The sequence below is a fragment of the Archocentrus centrarchus genome, chromosome 7 (assembly GCF_007364275.1).
Source record: "Archocentrus centrarchus isolate MPI-CPG fArcCen1 chromosome 7, fArcCen1, whole genome shotgun sequence".
NCBI classification, from domain to species: domain Eukaryota; kingdom Metazoa; phylum Chordata; class Actinopteri; order Cichliformes; family Cichlidae; genus Archocentrus; species Archocentrus centrarchus.
This window is the reverse complement of record NC_044352.1, coordinates 3,420,890-3,437,610: the sequence shown is the minus strand read 5'-3', so window position 1 is coordinate 3,437,610 and position 16,721 is coordinate 3,420,890. Positions and strand designations below refer to the sequence as shown.

At 41.2% G+C, this 16,721-nt stretch overlaps 1 protein-coding gene across 1 annotated transcript; it reads left to right on the top strand.

The window, feature by feature from the left end:
- Positions 1-2,013: 2,013 nt before the first annotated feature.
- Positions 2,014-9,610, top strand: LOC115782627 (ADP-ribosylation factor-like protein 8A). Its single transcript, XM_030732921.1, has 7 exons — positions 2,014-2,417; positions 4,201-4,281; positions 4,853-4,926; positions 6,046-6,139; positions 6,576-6,643; positions 7,026-7,096; positions 8,693-9,610. Exons 1-7 carry the CDS (start codon positions 2,295-2,297, stop codon positions 8,743-8,745), a joined length of 564 nt encoding a protein of 187 aa, XP_030588781.1. The 5' UTR covers positions 2,014-2,294; the 3' UTR covers positions 8,746-9,610.
- Positions 9,611-16,721: the final 7,111 nt, after the last annotated feature.

The following is a 16,721-nucleotide window of genomic DNA, read 5'->3' as shown; positions in this document are numbered from 1 at the left end:
AGGTTAAAATGTTGCATGGCATGGCTTTAAATTACTGCAAAAAGCATTCAGAGAGCATAATCTGAGATGCATTCACTGACTAGAATCAAAGACAGGCAGTTTCATATGATTGGAATTAGAATTAGAAGTCTACAACTTCAAATGCAAGAAAACAAACATTCAATCATTTACACAGTAAATGTAAAAAAGCTGAATGTTTGAAGTATTGCTAATAATGCAGATGTTGCACAGTGAAGTACCAATAATGTGAATATTGCAAAGGAAAATTGCCAATAATGTGGACATGCACACTGAGCAAATGCTGCACACTGCCTGCAATTATTGCAAAACAAAATTATTTATTGCACAGTCGTGAGTGTTGTTGCACGTAATGTGCAAGTTATTGCACATTACGTGCAACATAATATGGTTTAGCACAGAGTATGATTCAGCACAGAGTAATGAGAGAGAGATGAAGCCAGAGAAGGAAACAGAGAGGTAGGTGAGAAGAGAGACACACACAGACAGAAAGACAGCCCCTGCCTGTTGAGGTTCATTGCTGTCATGGCTCTGGGAAAGAAGGCATCACTGAATCTGTTTGCACTTGATTAGATGGGCCTGTAGCACCTGCCACAGGGCAACAGGTGAAAACCAGGATGTGAAGGGTCCTTCCAAACACTTGCGGCTGTGCTGAGGCAGCAAAGGTGCACAAGTCCTGTAGGAAAGTCAGAGAGCAGCCAACAGTCTTATGAGCTGTGCTGATGATGTGCTGAAGCCCTGTCCTCTCTGCCTCGGCTCAGCTTCTGTACCTCACTGTGATGCCGTATCACATTTACTGCTCCTCTCTGTGGAGGAGGAGTAAAAGGTCGCCAGAAGCTTTTGACTCAGGTTTTATTTCCTGCACACTCTCGGGCTGTGCTTTTGTAGCGGCCGCTGTGGAGTTAGCAGTCCAGGACAGGACATATCAGCTTTGATACGATGTAGAATTCATAGATGAATCATTCACTCCAAGCTGCTTACTCACTGAGGCAGTGTTGCAACTCCAAACCAAAAGAATACCACCAGCATGTGTCACAGTTAGTAGGTTCCTCTCCTGAAAAGCTGTCTTTTGGTTTCTATGAAATATGTCTGCTGTTTCTGTGACCAAACATTGCTGTCTTTGACTTTGTGCTCTGCATTAGCATATTTATTATTTTGCTCTTGCAAAATCATTTTGCATTTGCGAAGGGTGCAGCTATAATCTTCTGCTGGCTGGTGTTAGACTCCGAGGCTCTTTTTCTCTGACAGAGACTGTGAATGTTAATGGACATAAGTATAAATATGAGTTGTGCACATGCCCGGTTTGAGCAAAACTGCTTATTCACATCCATGGGCCTTTGGCACATAACACTACACAAAACACACAGATCTGACATGCATGAAGCCACTGTTGTGCCTTCAATGTTTGATATGCAGAGCACTCCTTTATTGTCTTACACTATACTTCCCTTACTGCCGTTTGTCCATGTGTTTCCTCTATGAGGCACCTTACAGTCCCCTCTAGTGGTGGCCCCAGCGCAAACCACACTGTCAGACCTTTAATTCATTCATTTAACGGAGGTGCTCGATGCAAAATCTTCATACACAGAAATAAGCAATTTTTTTCAATTATCAAAGCTCGAAAGTTTCGTGTTTTTAATATCCAGAAAAAGAGAAATGTTTGTGTTTTGTTACGTGTGAACAGTCGAGGGCAGTGTTTCAATCACACACAAATCTCTGCATCCTCTTTGCTTCACTCTCCTCTGCTCCACACATCAACCCCACCCAAACAGGAAGCAGAACCTACTGACACATTAACCAACATTTGAAAAGTACCCAATATCACAAAAACTTTGGACTAAAACCAGCTTTAATTTAATTTACTGAGCCCCTCTTGTAATAATATTTACGTCAATGCTGCAGCTTCATTTAATTACGCGTTTGAACAGAAGTTTTACTGTATTCTGTTTTATTTTGAAGGGCATCCCGACGGATGTGGTGTTGCATTACTTTCGTTTTTACGGCGCTGTGAGTCAAAGGCGTAGCTAGTAAACACCACAGCCGGACATCCGAGGCCGAAAACACCGACTAATTAAAGCCGTGTCCCGGTTCGTGTGAAGCCTATCGGTGTGTTCGGTTCTCCCGGTGCCGTCCGCCGTTGTCATAGTGTCTGTCAGCGTCCAGCACGACAGAACCGTCAGGGCGTTAGCCAGCCAGTTAGCGAGCTAGCATAGCAATCCAGCCGTAGCAGCAACATCACCCGTAGATAGCGTTAGCATTAGCAGCAGAAGACAAAGATGATAGCGCTCATCAACAAGCTGCTGGACTGGTTCAAGGCGCTCTTCTGGAAGGAGGAGATGGAGCTGACCCTAGTGGGGCTGCAGTACTCGGGGAAGACGACCTTCGTTAATGTGATAGCGGTAAGGCTAATTTAGCTGCTAACAGCTGTGCAGCTGTCAGTTAGCATCTGGCTGCATCCATTGTTGTCCTGCAGCGGTGAGGTCAGCCACTCTCCAGCAGCAGTCGATAAGGTAACATCAGTTTCTGCACGGAGCTACAGCCCGGGTCCGTGTTCCCCCCTCGGATAAACGCTGCTAACGCTTCACACGAAGCTCCTCATCGCGGCTCACTGTGTCGAAGCTGCTTTCACAGCTGCACCGGTGGGCTTTGATAAGAAGTGAAGGCCCCCTTTGGGACTGGACTCTCAGGCTTAGTGTTATTGAGAGAGCCGCTGGTGAGACCTTCAGGTCCATGGATGATGGGCGCCCAGCCCTGCCCAGCTCCTGTCAGAGTGACCTTCTCTGTCACACCGGAGTCACTCCCTGTCATACCTCATAATAATAGCCTCGTAGTAACATAATTAATGTCTGCGTGACCCACTAACATAGATTTTCTTTAACTGACTGAGGTTTCCTTGGTTGTGTTTTATTGATTTCAGCACCATTAGTGATTCTTCTCGTGGCTCAGATTCTTTATTGATCAGTTTTCTGTGAAGTCAAGTCAGCGAGGTCAGCACAGGTTTTCAGTTTGAGTCTAAAGACGCTTTAGAAACAGTAGAAAAACGTGTGCATGTGGGTGGACGTGAGTATTAGATTAGATAAAACTTTATTAATGCCCGTAGGAAGATTCAGACAGGGAAATTAAATTAAATATTAATATTATTTCAAAAAATCTAATAGCTTAGCCTATTTCTTTTCTTAAACACTAAAAGTTTATATGCATAATTTATATTTATATATTTTCTTTTTACTTTCACTGTTAATTTCAGGGTTGCCTGGAATTTGTTTTTTAATAGAGCTGCAATTTCCTTTGCCAGTTATGAGTTCCTGTGACCTGCTGATATGGATATTCTTTCTAAGAACTACAACTGACAGTGATGTACAAAACAAAAATCAGCTTTTATTCTTAATATTATTAAACTTTACAATCAAGTTACAGGATCTTCTCGCAGTGAAGTAACTGAAAATAAAGTGTTGTGAAAGAGGAACAGATATTGAGCTGAAGACGAGCCGCTGTACACCCACCTTTGCCTGACCTTACCCAACAAAGCCTCGTACCCTTTTCGTTTGTAGTAGGGGGCGACTTACTCGGTTCCTTCATTAGACTTGTTCCTGTGTTTCAGGTTTCAGTGTCTCATTTCAGGTCTCGGTTAATAAAACATGATGTTCCATTTTGTAAATTACTGCCATCATTAGAGTCACAGAGGATCATAAACCAGGGAATCGACCTGTAATGGAAAGTTTGCTCAGATTTGTAATGTGTAGCTAAATGACGATGGAGAGAACATTCAGCTTTACCAACCAATGGGTAATGTAGCAGTTGCTACCTCCATCTTTGTTATACAGTCTGTGTTTAAAGTGCATCTGAGGTCTTGTGTGTGTGTGTGTGTGTGTGTGTGTGTGTGTGTTTTTTTCTTTCTGTTGCTTTAGTACTCTGAGGATATAACTCAGCACTGCAGCAACAACTGCAGCTTTCACTTGAAGTGTTTTCAGCTTTTGGACCCAGCAAAGTCCTGTGAATTTTTTTTTACCAATTCATGCAGCATGAATAAGTAAATATCTACCAGCTGTACATGCTGCTGTACGGTGTAATCATACTCGCTGATCGTAGGGGAAACAAAGCATCAGCATGCGTGACGCGTGAATGCGTGACCATGACTGTTTTTCTCAGCATCGGTAACTGTCGTGTGTTTGTGTGTTTCAGTCTGGCCAGTTCAGTGAAGACATGATTCCTACAGTCGGATTCAACATGAGGAAGATCACTAAAGGCAACGTCACCATCAAGGTCGGTCGCTCCATCTGCTGCCTTCGTCTTCCTCTGCTCTTATGTTACATCGCACTTTATAGTGGCAGTGGCACAGTGGGTGCAGCCGGAGGGTTGCCGGTTCGAGCCCCTGTCCCTGCGCTGGCATTATGTCCTTGGGCAAGACACTTAAACCACATTTAAAAATTAAAAAAACAAAACAAAACAAAATGTCACTCTGTGCTCTGAGAACTCGTGAGCGGCCCGTTTCTTAAACAGTTTTAAGACATTTTATAAACATAATTATGAATTGATTCATTTAAAAAAATAGTAACATAATAATAGTAATAAAAAATAATAACTATTGAACATTAATCAGTTCCCAATTTTCAGGTAATTTGAAAAAAATATTCATTAAAATTAAAATGTGGTTTACAGTGCCAGAAATAATTTACAAAGATTTAGTGGTGGGGTCGGTTTTCAGGACATACAAAAGAGATTTTACAAAACAGTATTTTTTAAAATGATATTTTTCTTATATATTATTATTTTTGCCTTTTATTTATTATGTTAGATGATGACTTTGGACTGTGTTCCCTCCTTGTGTTTGTAGTTGTGGGACATCGGCGGTCAGCCTCGGTTCAGGAGCATGTGGGAGCGTTACTGTCGAGGAGTCAGCGCTATCGTGTAAGTCCTGCTTTCAGACTTCTGCCTAAAAATCCCGCTGAATGGAAATAAAGCACAAACCCTGAGATAACTGATAACTGTGCAGAACGTGTTTATTCATATATGATGTAAAACTGCTGCAGACACGAGCTTGGTCAGATTAAAGCACACGTTAGAAAAACCCTTGAAACTGATGTTTAGAAACGCAGTGTTGTGTCACATTAACCCAGCTGTGTCGCTGAGATGTGACAGCAGAGCTGCAGTGAATGTGGGTCAGATTTATGTAACAAGAAGCACCAACGCTGGTTTGCATGGACAGTTGAGATGCATTAACAGTGATACTGAAAGGCTCCCAAACTTTGTCAGCAACATTGTTTTAGTTTAAAATCTTAAAATATGAAGGCCGATATCAATATGATTATAAAGGCCAGCAGTTTTTCTTTGCCAAGCAGACGACTTTTTAACAGAGGATTTCCATATACTGTATATTAAAGATGGACATAGCCAATGATCCTTTAACTGTTAGTTCCATTTTCAAGCCTCAGTCTCAGCAGCATTTTGTCTTTTGGCATTTTGGGGCCTTTTAGATCCAGAAGTGATCATATTCAGATGAGACGATGGAGTTATCAGCTGCTGCTCGCAAGCTGCATTCATAAACTGCACGTGTTTAACACAAAGACACAGATATCTGCTGGTTATTTCTTAGTAACAGATTAATACAGTAACAGAATTACAGTCACCAAAAATGCTGCACAGACTTTTAGACAATAAACTGCACAGCGAGCCCTGATGTAATCCAGCTAATCCCATTAAAAGGCTGCTAAATGCACAAAAAACACAATATGGCTCCTAATTATTCTTAATTTTAAGCCTTTATAAAATTGAAACAAATGAGTTGAAATAAAATTAAACTCCTGTACAGTTATTATGAAGGGGGAAATTGGCTATAAGGGTCACAGCTGTTCTTTATAGTGGGGTGCAGGCTTTGGACATTTTAACATGGGAGTCTGTGGGGACTGGCTCACTTTGGGAGTCGGCCTCAAGTGGACATCAGAGGAACTGCAGTTTTTTTCTTCTTTGTTCTTCTGCTCTTGAGCCTGCTGCTTGATGTTCTCCTGTTTTTTGATTTTCCTGTTGCAGGTACATGGTGGACGCAGCAGACCCAGAGAAGATTGAAGCCTCCAAGAATGAACTCCACAACCTGCTGGACAAACCGCAGCTGCAGGGAATTCCTGTAAGAGCAGAGCCAGGCTCCCCCACTGAGCCCCACAAACACACAAGCTGACAGAGACACGTGAGACTGATGCACAGAATGAAACCAGAACCAGCTGAACCTGAACTAAACAGGCTATACGAATACTTATCAAGCCACCAGAGCAAATGAGCACTTGAAGAAATAATCAGTGTTAGCGGCCTCAGTAGATACATCTCAGGCATTTTCCACATGTACACAGGTAGTGTTTTTTTTACTATATATTTTCTAAATCAAACAGCAGACAAATCCACTGTTGTGGAAAGTTATGTGCAGCCTGTTTTTTTGCCTTGTTCACAGCAGACTAAGAGCGATAAAAGTTTGGAACCATAATTAAACTCCACAGCTGCCGATTCAGGAGTAAAACTAAATTCTGTGACACGTTGAGCTCATGTTTGTTCCTCCTGTGTCTCTGCAGGTTTTGGTTCTGGGAAACAAGCGAGACCTACCAGGAGCTCTGGATGAGAAGGAGCTCATAGAGAGGATGTAAGTCGACGCCAACACGCTGACTCGCATCTCTGACTCAGACCTGATGCTTCTCTGTGGAGTCGTTTAGTGCACGAGCTGCAGTATCCTCACACTCAGTGTCCAAAATTAACAGTGAACGCCCGCTCAGTTAAAAATACGTTTATCTTGAGGCAAAATAATAAATGACCTTTTAGTGTCACACATTTCTGTTTCTGTAGACTTTCATTCAGCAGCTGATCAATTCAAGCCTGAATAGAGAAGCAGGACAATTCAAAGTTCTTCTGGATGTCTAAAATTTTTATTGTGTGTGTTTGTGTGTGTGTGTGTGTGTGTGTGTGTGTGTGTGTGTGTGTGTGTGTGTGTGGTGTGTGTGTGTGTGTGTGTGTGTCTTTGCGATCAGGAACCTGTCGGCCATCCAGGACAGAGAGATCTGCTGCTACTCCATCTCCTGCAAGGAGAAAGACAACATCGGTACAACACACACAAATACACACAGACACACACACACGAGTGAATTTGAGAAATGTATATACACTGTGCACTCACCCTAAAGTTATGCTCAGAACAGTATTATTATTATTTTGTGGGAAATCAGTTAAAAGCAACATAAAAACACTGCGTGTCCACTAAAACGCACAAACAGATGAACAACAGTTTGTTTGATAACGTTCGATGTCTCTGCTGAAACCAGCACAATCTGTGAGAGACATTAATGAGAGACGGGCGTTTGTTCAGAATACTGCGCTGATATTTAACTTTGGATAACATCAAGTTTTATATGTGAGTAAAACACAGAGATAATAGTTAAAGAAATGTTTTAATTGATTTTAGACATGTGGGGGGCAGAGAGGAGGTGCTGTTGGGCTTCTGATCAGGTCATTTAGACAATTACTGCAAAAAAAAAAAAAATAGAAAAACTGCAGTACAAGTTACAGATCTTCATATTTATTGAATGTGAGTGAAAGGAAGTTCAACATCATTACAAAACCGTCTGCCACGAGTCTTTGATTGTCAGCTGTTAACTACATATTATAACTACTACATTAAAGTTTTAAAGTTTTTATCTTATATCAGATGCTGAGAGTCAGTACAGTATCATGAAACTAACATTTTTTACTCCTTTTGTAAATTGTGTAGCAGCAGCAGGTGATAAATGTGTGTGTTTATCGGGCTGCAGAAGCCGTCATGTCGAATCAGTGACGTCAGGGATGAGACCAGAAAGCAGTCAGAGAGTGCAGGTGGAAATCGATCTGTGGGCATTCATTCAGCTTTATTTATATAGCTCCAAATCACAGGCAGTCGCCTCCGGGGCGCTTTGTATAGAACCGTAAAGAACCCACAAAGAACCCCTCGGTACGATTGACTGTTAGCGCTAATGTGCCGATGCTGCGCTGCTATAGAGACCGCTCAGTGTCGTCACACTCCATCAGAAACTACTCGATCACAAAGATGAGAAATGTATTTTATTGGCTTTTAAAAAGTGTAAAATGTGATTTTGTATTTTGATTTAAAAATGAGATCCACATGAACAGATATATTTATGTTTATGTACCCTGAGAGCGGCCTGAAAAAAGAAATATGAGTGTCGAGATATGTGTGTGTTTTATTTTGTGTAGAGTTTGTAGTTCACTTTGCATTATTGTCAGTATTTTAATGTAAAATAGAAAAAGATAATGAATTGTGAACAGTAAGAGTAATTTCATCCGGACAGATGAAAATTCACTGACATATTTATTTACATTTTAGAAATTGTTTGGTGACCTTGACCTTTGACCTTGAAAATGAAATCATATGTTCTTGGGCCCATACGGAATATCCCTTCATCAGTTTCATCAGTTTTGTTTCAAAACTCTTTGAGTTATCCTGTAACAGAGAGACACCCCCCTCCACCTATGGATGGTCACAAATTTAGTTTCCCAGATCCCAAAGTCCGCTCATTTTTCCAGAGCAACACTCATGAGGAATGTCTCTGGAATTTGCTCTTTGCATTTTTCTTTCCTTTCATCGTTTCTCGGAGTTTCTCTCCCGTCTGTACTCAGTGCTGACCTCACACCTCTCTCTCTGCAGACATCACTCTTCAGTGGTTGATCCAACACTCCAGGACTAAGAGGAGTTCCTGAGAAATGACACACTCTCAACAGTACAGGCCAAGCCCACCTACCCCCAATACCCCCCCACTACCCTGTCTGTCATCTACCCCGTCTTAATACCACCCGACCTCCAGTTACCCTCACCCCCGACTCCGTCAGATGCACCGATACCTCTTTGTTTTTTGATGAAGTATCAAAGCAGGTTGAACAAACCAAAGCCTCACGTAGGGAACACATTTAACCTCCATCAATCCAAGCAGGGGTCAAAGGTTATCATGAAGGTTTCTTGTGTGATATTCAGACACAGATTGGAGGTTGAGAATTCATCAAATATCACATTTTTAGATGTTTTTATAGGTATTGTTAGTTATATCCTAGTAGGACAATAATCCAACTTCAACACACGAGATCTTTGAGGTAGAAAAAACGGTAACATCTGATCACAATCATTTTTAACAAACATCTGATTTTATAAGTCTTTGAGAGACCGGGCGATGTGACAATTAACAACCTGCTCGTGTCTGTCTTTGTCTCAGCAGACCGCCTTTAGCTTAAACATTATGGCTGCAGATTTGTGTACGCGCAGTGCAGGTCCATAAAAATCAAAGCATTACCTGATTTAAATCTGGCCGATCTAACGATGAAGATCATCGAGTCCTCCGGATCGTTTTCAGTGTGGCTGCTGTTTTTTGTGCTTTTGTCTCTGCGATGGACTTCGGGGGCCTCCGGGATGTTTTGGGCCCTCCCAGATTTTGGGAAGTGGAAAAAGTTTGAAGAAGGCAAATTTGGCGAGTGGTCCAGGTGGTGGTTGTGTTGACAAAAATAAATCCTCTGTTTCGAGATGCTACGAGCTGGTACGAGATTACGCTTAAGCACGACATCATACTTTTTCCTCTGAATGTTCTCCTTCAGGGCATTACAGTCAGTCCTCTGCTCGCACACTTCCTTTAACTTGGGAACTGTGAACATTCGTAGCCAGAAACCCACTTCTCATCACCAGCAGTCTTGAGCTCGTACTGAAAGAAAAGCTGATGTTTCCGCCCAACATTAAAGTCCACACAGCAGACGGTGAAAGCTCTGAGAAGATCAGCCGCTCTGGAAGCTGACTGCGCTCGGCCAGGATCGAGCTGTAGATCTTCCCCGTGCGCGCTGGTGCAGCACAAACCTAAAATACCACAAACAAGCAACATTTTGTTTCATTTAGCAAACTTTGAGCTGCTTGTCTGAATCTGCAGAAGACCCTGGAAGCTCTTTGTGCTTCTACAAAGCGATGAGCAGCATTATGTAGTTCTACGACCGGTACAGTTCATGTATGGAGGCAGGTACAGATGGTAGAGGACCACGAGCCCTGTCAGTGTGTTGTGCTGACAGCAGGAAAAGTGGTATCCGTGCATCCTTACAGATCCGCACAGCAGCCGCCATCATAACCTGATTTTAAAAACGATTGTTTTTCAGCCATTTTCAGTCTTAATCATCAGGAGAAGCTGTTATTTTTCATTAATGGCCATAAAGACACACATAAGCATTATTAGCCGGTTATCTGACGTCTGTTGTGTGCATCTTTCCTAAAGATTTCCCATGAGCCTTTTCTGCCCCCTCCTGATGCCACTTTCATCACTACAAATCTTCATTTCTCTCCTCCTCTTTCTCCCTCCATTTTCCCGTTTTACCTCCACATCTTCCATCCCGCCATTTATATAATCCTGGGAGCCTCCCCGTCCTCCTCCGCCTGTTGTAGACTGCTTCTCCTCCTCTGTATTTCTCTCTTCTTCCTTTCTTAATTTTGGATGTTACCTTCTTTCTGTCCTTCCTTGTCACCAAGCCCCGCCCCTCGCCGTCTCCCTCTCTCTATCTCTCTTGCAGAGCGAGGGATTAAAGACCTTTTTATTGCACTGTTAATTTTGTTTTTGTAAGATATTAATAATGAGAATAATGTTAATAATCTTCTTATTGTGACATAACCCGATCTGTCCAGACTTAAGGAAGTGGTACTTTAACTGGAGAAGGAGAAATGTTGTTGTTTCTGTTCATATTTCTGTAATAAGCTTTTTTATTTTGTATTATTATTTTTTATTGCTGTTTTTGACTTCATAAGTCTAACATGGTTGTCTAACCAGACTTCAGTGTTTACTCCTCTGAAACGTCTGCTGATTGGACTGGGGAGGTCATGTGATCACATCATGTTGGCCAAAATGAAACGTGTAGTTTGTTCGATTTGGTGAAATTCCCACGTATCTGAGTTTTTAATTTAATGCTCATTGATTTAGCAGTTTTTTATGCACTTATTTACCTCATTTCACCTCAACGATTCCTCTCATCAGATTTGAGAACATGCTCGTTTTTGTCAGAGTGTAAAACTAAATATTTCCATAAAAGAAATTCCTCGCTCTTCCAAAGCCAACAGAAAATTTCCACATCCTGTTTGTAATCACAAAATGGCATCATAAATATCGGCAAGATTTGTTCTTATGACTACAAATATGGATTAAAAAAATGTTTAAGAGCTTCATCACAGTTCATATAAAAAATGTTAATGTTTGAAATTGTTACATTTCCATAAAAAACACTCAGAGGGTGAACTTAAATTGGCTGGAAATTGCAACTAATCTTTGAAATGAAGCTGGAAACTGGATTTAATTTCCAGTTTTTATCTTTTTGAAATGAAAATTAAATTCCTGTGTACTTTTTCATGTTATTTTCACACGTAGAATTCTCTAATTATACAAATCAGCTAAAATCAGAACATGTTTTGGGAAAGTAAAATGAAAAATTGCAGTTTGCAGCCATAAACACGCAAACTGCTCACCAAATGTTTGTATTTAAATCGAACACAACGAGATGACTTTAGTTTGGGTGACGCTGGCATTGAAATGATGCCGCACAGAAATATCACTTTACATTTGTTTGTAGACTTATGTTTATATATTCAGTTGGTGCTCATGTAGCTGGTCTTGTCCACAGGGCTAATGTTGAATGTGAAGTCGTGATTTCGTGGCGTCGGCGGCACGAACAAATATTTAAACATTTAAATTTTCAGCTATCGAGGCGCGGCATCGACAACGAGCTGTCGCATAATTACATCCGGTCACAGGCTGAAATATTCTCCTAAGTCTGATTAGAAAAAAACATTTGGAGCCACTAAATGTAGCACTGCAGCACCCTCAGCGTTGGTTTTGATCATGCACGCTCGCGTCATCCGTTTGTCTCATTTGGATTTCGTTTTGGTCAACTCCTATTGGATGGCATCACATCCTGGTCCTGACAGCAGCCAGTCAGACAGGAACAGGAAGAAGCGTTACCTGTTTGTTCTGTAATTAGGTTGCTTTGCTTAAACGTGGTCAGACTGTCAGCAGTGCACGTGGGATTAAATCACCTGCTTTACACTGTCGAGACAAATGGGTGTTAGTCTGCCTCGAAACTTTAGGTAAACCTGAGTTCCTGTGACACTTGAATACAGACTGTCAAGATCCCCACATTTAGCTAAGAGCAGTCAAAGTGCCAAAAATGTTCTTGCTCATCCAATTTTTATCAGGAGTTCTGAGGTCACAACTTAGGATTAATTTCAGCTCGTTAACAGTTAACGAGCTTGAAAAACATTTGATTACCATGAGCTGTCACTTTGTTTTTTTCTGTTTTCTTTCCAAGCCAGAAAACCATTCCGATATTCTCTTGAGAATATTCCTAAGATGCCTCCCATCCTTTTTTTAAATGTATTTTTATGTATATTTAGGGAAACCCCAGTCAGTATAAGGGGCTGCTGAAGCGTCACAGTCACCTGAGATGGTGATCGTTAAGAAAGCTTGTTGGAAATCTCTAAAATGGAAGTTCCAACAATAACAGATTGTGCTTTCCAGGAACTCCAAAGAACACGTGTGCATCCAAGAGGTTCAAAACCCATAATACAAGATCAGTCTCTTATACCAAAACGCCCAGGAACGCTAGCTTGAAAACCTGAGCCACCTGACACAGTTCCACACAGAACTCCTCAGACTGTGCGGTTAAATCAAATTCCCAAGAACTCGACGGAACACCTAAGATCTCAACATACATTTTGAGTCCTTGGTTCTTGTGATAGTGAGGTTTCCCTATAACTGTAGCTGTTTTCTAGCATCTGTAGGTGTTACAGTCGTAAATCTGCAGGTCGGCCTTCTTTATCCCGACAGTGAAAAGCTTCTTATTTCTTAACCACTGCCCGGAGCCACCTATCTGACGGAGCTGGCAGCCCCATTAGGTGCAGTGTTTTCATGATGAACCGATAGTAAGCACAACTTAAACTAGAGGAGAAAAACCAGAATCTCCATCAGCCTCAAAGTTCTGCTTGCTCTCCAGCTGCTCCGGGTTTCAGGTTCTGGAGTTTTGTGAACCAGCGAACCGTTGTTGTCTGACTCCGTTTTTCCGCTCGAGATCTGTCAAGCCAGCCAGCAAAGTGATTTTTAGTTATTGATGCTGTCAGACAGACCACGCTGCAGAGGGGATTTTACAGTAGAGTCTCGCCATCTTTTACTTTTTATTTGGAAAAATCAAAAGTTTATACCTGAACAGCTGAGGTTCATCTTCCACCTTGGCGCGTAAACTCTGAGATTCACCAGCCACTTTGACTAGTTTACCAGCCCGCCAAGTGTCCACTAAGACACCACCCGACGACAGCTGTTGGTACTTTGTGTCCTCGTTTATCTGAATGTGTGAACCTGGAAATCCCCCTGCAGGTCTGCTCTGATTGGCTCTGGCCTCTTCTGTTTGCATGCTAAGGGCAGGGATTGTATTTCTGTGGGACCTGATGAAGTAAATGCATATTTTGGTGTAACTTTACCATAAAATGGCCTTAATCCAGTGTGTTAACTTGACTATTAACCTTCAGAAAAGTAGTGTAAGTACGCAATGGGAAATGTAGGTAAAACGGTGCAATAAAGTATTGACATTGTGTTTTTGTTGTATGAGAATCACACAAAGCTTGCAGTGCTTTTCTCACAGGTGAATACACTGGAATATGGTCATTGGGATATAAAGTTTGACCTGTGTTTGTTTTTTTTTAATGGCAGATAATCTATTGAAGAGCAGTGATCCTGCATGTGCAAAGAAAAAATTGTACGTGATGTGATGCAAAATGTTTCACGATCATCCCGTACAGTTACATTTCTGCAGAAATCAGCAGCACAAACATAAAAAATCCAGACTTTAAAACCTGGAAGTTGTAACATTGTTGCAGTTTTCAAACCAAAACTTTTAATCTTTGAAAAATGAATACTAACATATATCCGATTTTAGTTATGTGTTCAGCCAGTGTTGCAAATCCTCTTTCGTGAAAGTTATAATTTTCAGTTTTGTGGTAACATTTGTCATTTATGCAGATGTAAATATGTGAAACACCTCTCTGTATAAAGACGACAAAACTCGAGCTCTAAAACTGAACTTTCTAGCCTTCAGGAAAGAAGAGCGTAGAAAAGAAGTAACCTAAATTCAGCTGTGCTTTTTTTTAGTTTATATTTTAAGGTGGAGCCGAGTTTACAGAAGAAACTCTGAGCGTCGTGTTTGTGCTCGTGCTGCTGATTCTGTGTCAGTTTGCACATGCAGGACGGTCACAGTGAGACAGCCTGTCATTTTGAACCTGTTTGTACATTATTGTTTAATTAAGTTGATATAATGTGTTTTAATAGAAACATGCTTGTGTATGATACTAATTAAAAACTATGGAGAAACATTGTGATAACAGTCTTTATTTCACCTGATTTTTTTTTTTTAAATATATTTACAAACTTTATTCTACTTGAAACCAAAGAGTCAAAACCAAAAAACAATTTGTTTTGGTTTTAGATTAATCTGCAAGTTATTTTCTTTATTATTCAGTTAACTGAAGTCAACTGGAGCCATATTTTTGATATCTTTGTCATGAGACTTTTTCCCCACATAAATCAGTTGCGTTTAGGTTTGCTGAGGAGAACAGTCCTAGCTAAAGCTGGTCAACCCAATTTTTCTGTTTACTGAGATTTAAAGTCTATTTTGGTGCTGCAGGACATTCTAAGATTTTCTAACACTTAAATGAGACAGAATCTTTCATTGTAGTCAGCGGCAGATCCTACCTGCCTCACCTGGAATTCATGTGATTATTACTGTGTCATTAAGCACTGTTACGTTTCATGGCAGCAGGCTAAGTGGACATGAGATAGTGGACTCTTATAAGTACCTGGGTGTTCACCTAAACAATAAACTGGACTGGACTCCATAACACTGATGCGCTCTACAGGAAGGTCAGAGCAGACTCTACCTGCTGAGAAGGCTGAGGTCTTTTGGAGTGCAGGGGACACTCCTGAAGACCTTCTATGACTCTGTGGTGGCATCAGCCATCTTCTATGCAGCAGTATGTTGGAGCAGCAGCTTATCTACAGCTGAGAGGAAGAGGATAGACAAGCTCATCAGGAAAGCCAAGCTCTGTCCTAGGATGTCCTCTCGACTCAGTGCAGGTGGTGGGAGACAGAAGGACTCTGACCAAAATAACATCACTGATGGACAAGGTCTCCCATCCCATGCATGAAACTGTTGCTGAGCTGGAGAGCTCCTTCAGTGACAGACTGCTGCATCCTAAATGCACAAAGGAGCGTTACCGCAGATCCTTCCTCCCAGCAGCTGTAAAGACTTTATAACCATCACTGCTCCAACAAAAACCACAATAGCCTACACAATGTAGGATAATATATAATATACTGTAAATAGTCCGGCTGTTAAGGTTCAACACACAGGCCACATCATTTACATTGTATATAGTGTTATTATTAGTAGTATTAAGGTTAATATTGTTTGTTGATTTTATATATATTCTTAATAGTGTGAATTATTATATCTTTATTTTATTTATAATAACTGCGGCTGCTGTTACACCCAAATTTCCCCTCTGTGGGACAATAAAGGCTGTTTCTTCTTCTTCTTCTCTTCTTCTAAGTAAGGTGCTCTCCCTGTGCCCCATACTCCAGCAACATTTTTCAGTTCCTCCGGTGGGATTTTAAGACGTTACCAGAATATCTAATCTATCCAGTAAAGCTCCATGTCTGCTTGGGGTACCTGAGCTAGCACCTTGTTGATGCAAACAAATTAAATTACTATCTTTGAATATTTTTTTAATCCAAAGTTATTACACTTATGTATTAGCTTAAACATAGGCATAAAATTAAAGTAAAACTTTGAGAACTTTCACTGCACAGTTTAGTTAAGAGTTTCAAATTTTAAACTCTCTATTGTCAAATTGAGCTGGCAATCTGAGAGCCATCAGGGAGCTGTATTTTCTGTGATATTATGCAGGAGCAAAGGAGTTTATCTGATGGAAACTCAGCAGAAAAGTTTTTGTACCTGAGCTGCAGTACTACTGATGAAGCAGCAGGGGGCAGTGTGTCCTGTCATATCATCTGCTTGTGTCTGATCAGCGTGCGTGTGTGTGTGTGTGTTAGTGGTGTTTCTGTGTGGGTGTGGGTCCATGCTCAGCTGTGTGTGTGTGTCAGGTCAGCTCTCCGGGTCACATTCAGACTAATTTGTCACTTGAGCAGCAGCAGCTGAGCTCAGCGGTTCAGCTGCTCTGTGAGAACCATCATCGCAGTGAGACTGAAAGCTGTCGGCTGCCCTGAAGCTGCAGACCTCCGAGAAACAACTGAAAACAGAGAAGCAATACAGCAGAAGTTGGCACAGCTGATGTGAGATGTATCAGCTGCTGCATTTTTACTCTGAGACAGTTCACACGATAAAATAAAAGACTGGTGCCCAAAGCTGGTTATAAGTGCCAACACATTACAGGGCTGAGATTTATAGCAGTTAAGATTTGAGTTGATTAGATGGACATTAATCCAGAGGGGCAATGTGATAAGTTGTAACTACCAGAAAATGTATGGCTTTGCTGCAGTACCCTTTAGTGCCACTCTTAGTTACTGTTTAAGGAGAGGGACTTCCAAGCGTATGAAGGTAGTTGATAAAATTGTAGAGCTAGGGAAGGAGGTGAAAAAATAACAGTTCTCTCCTGGGGGAAA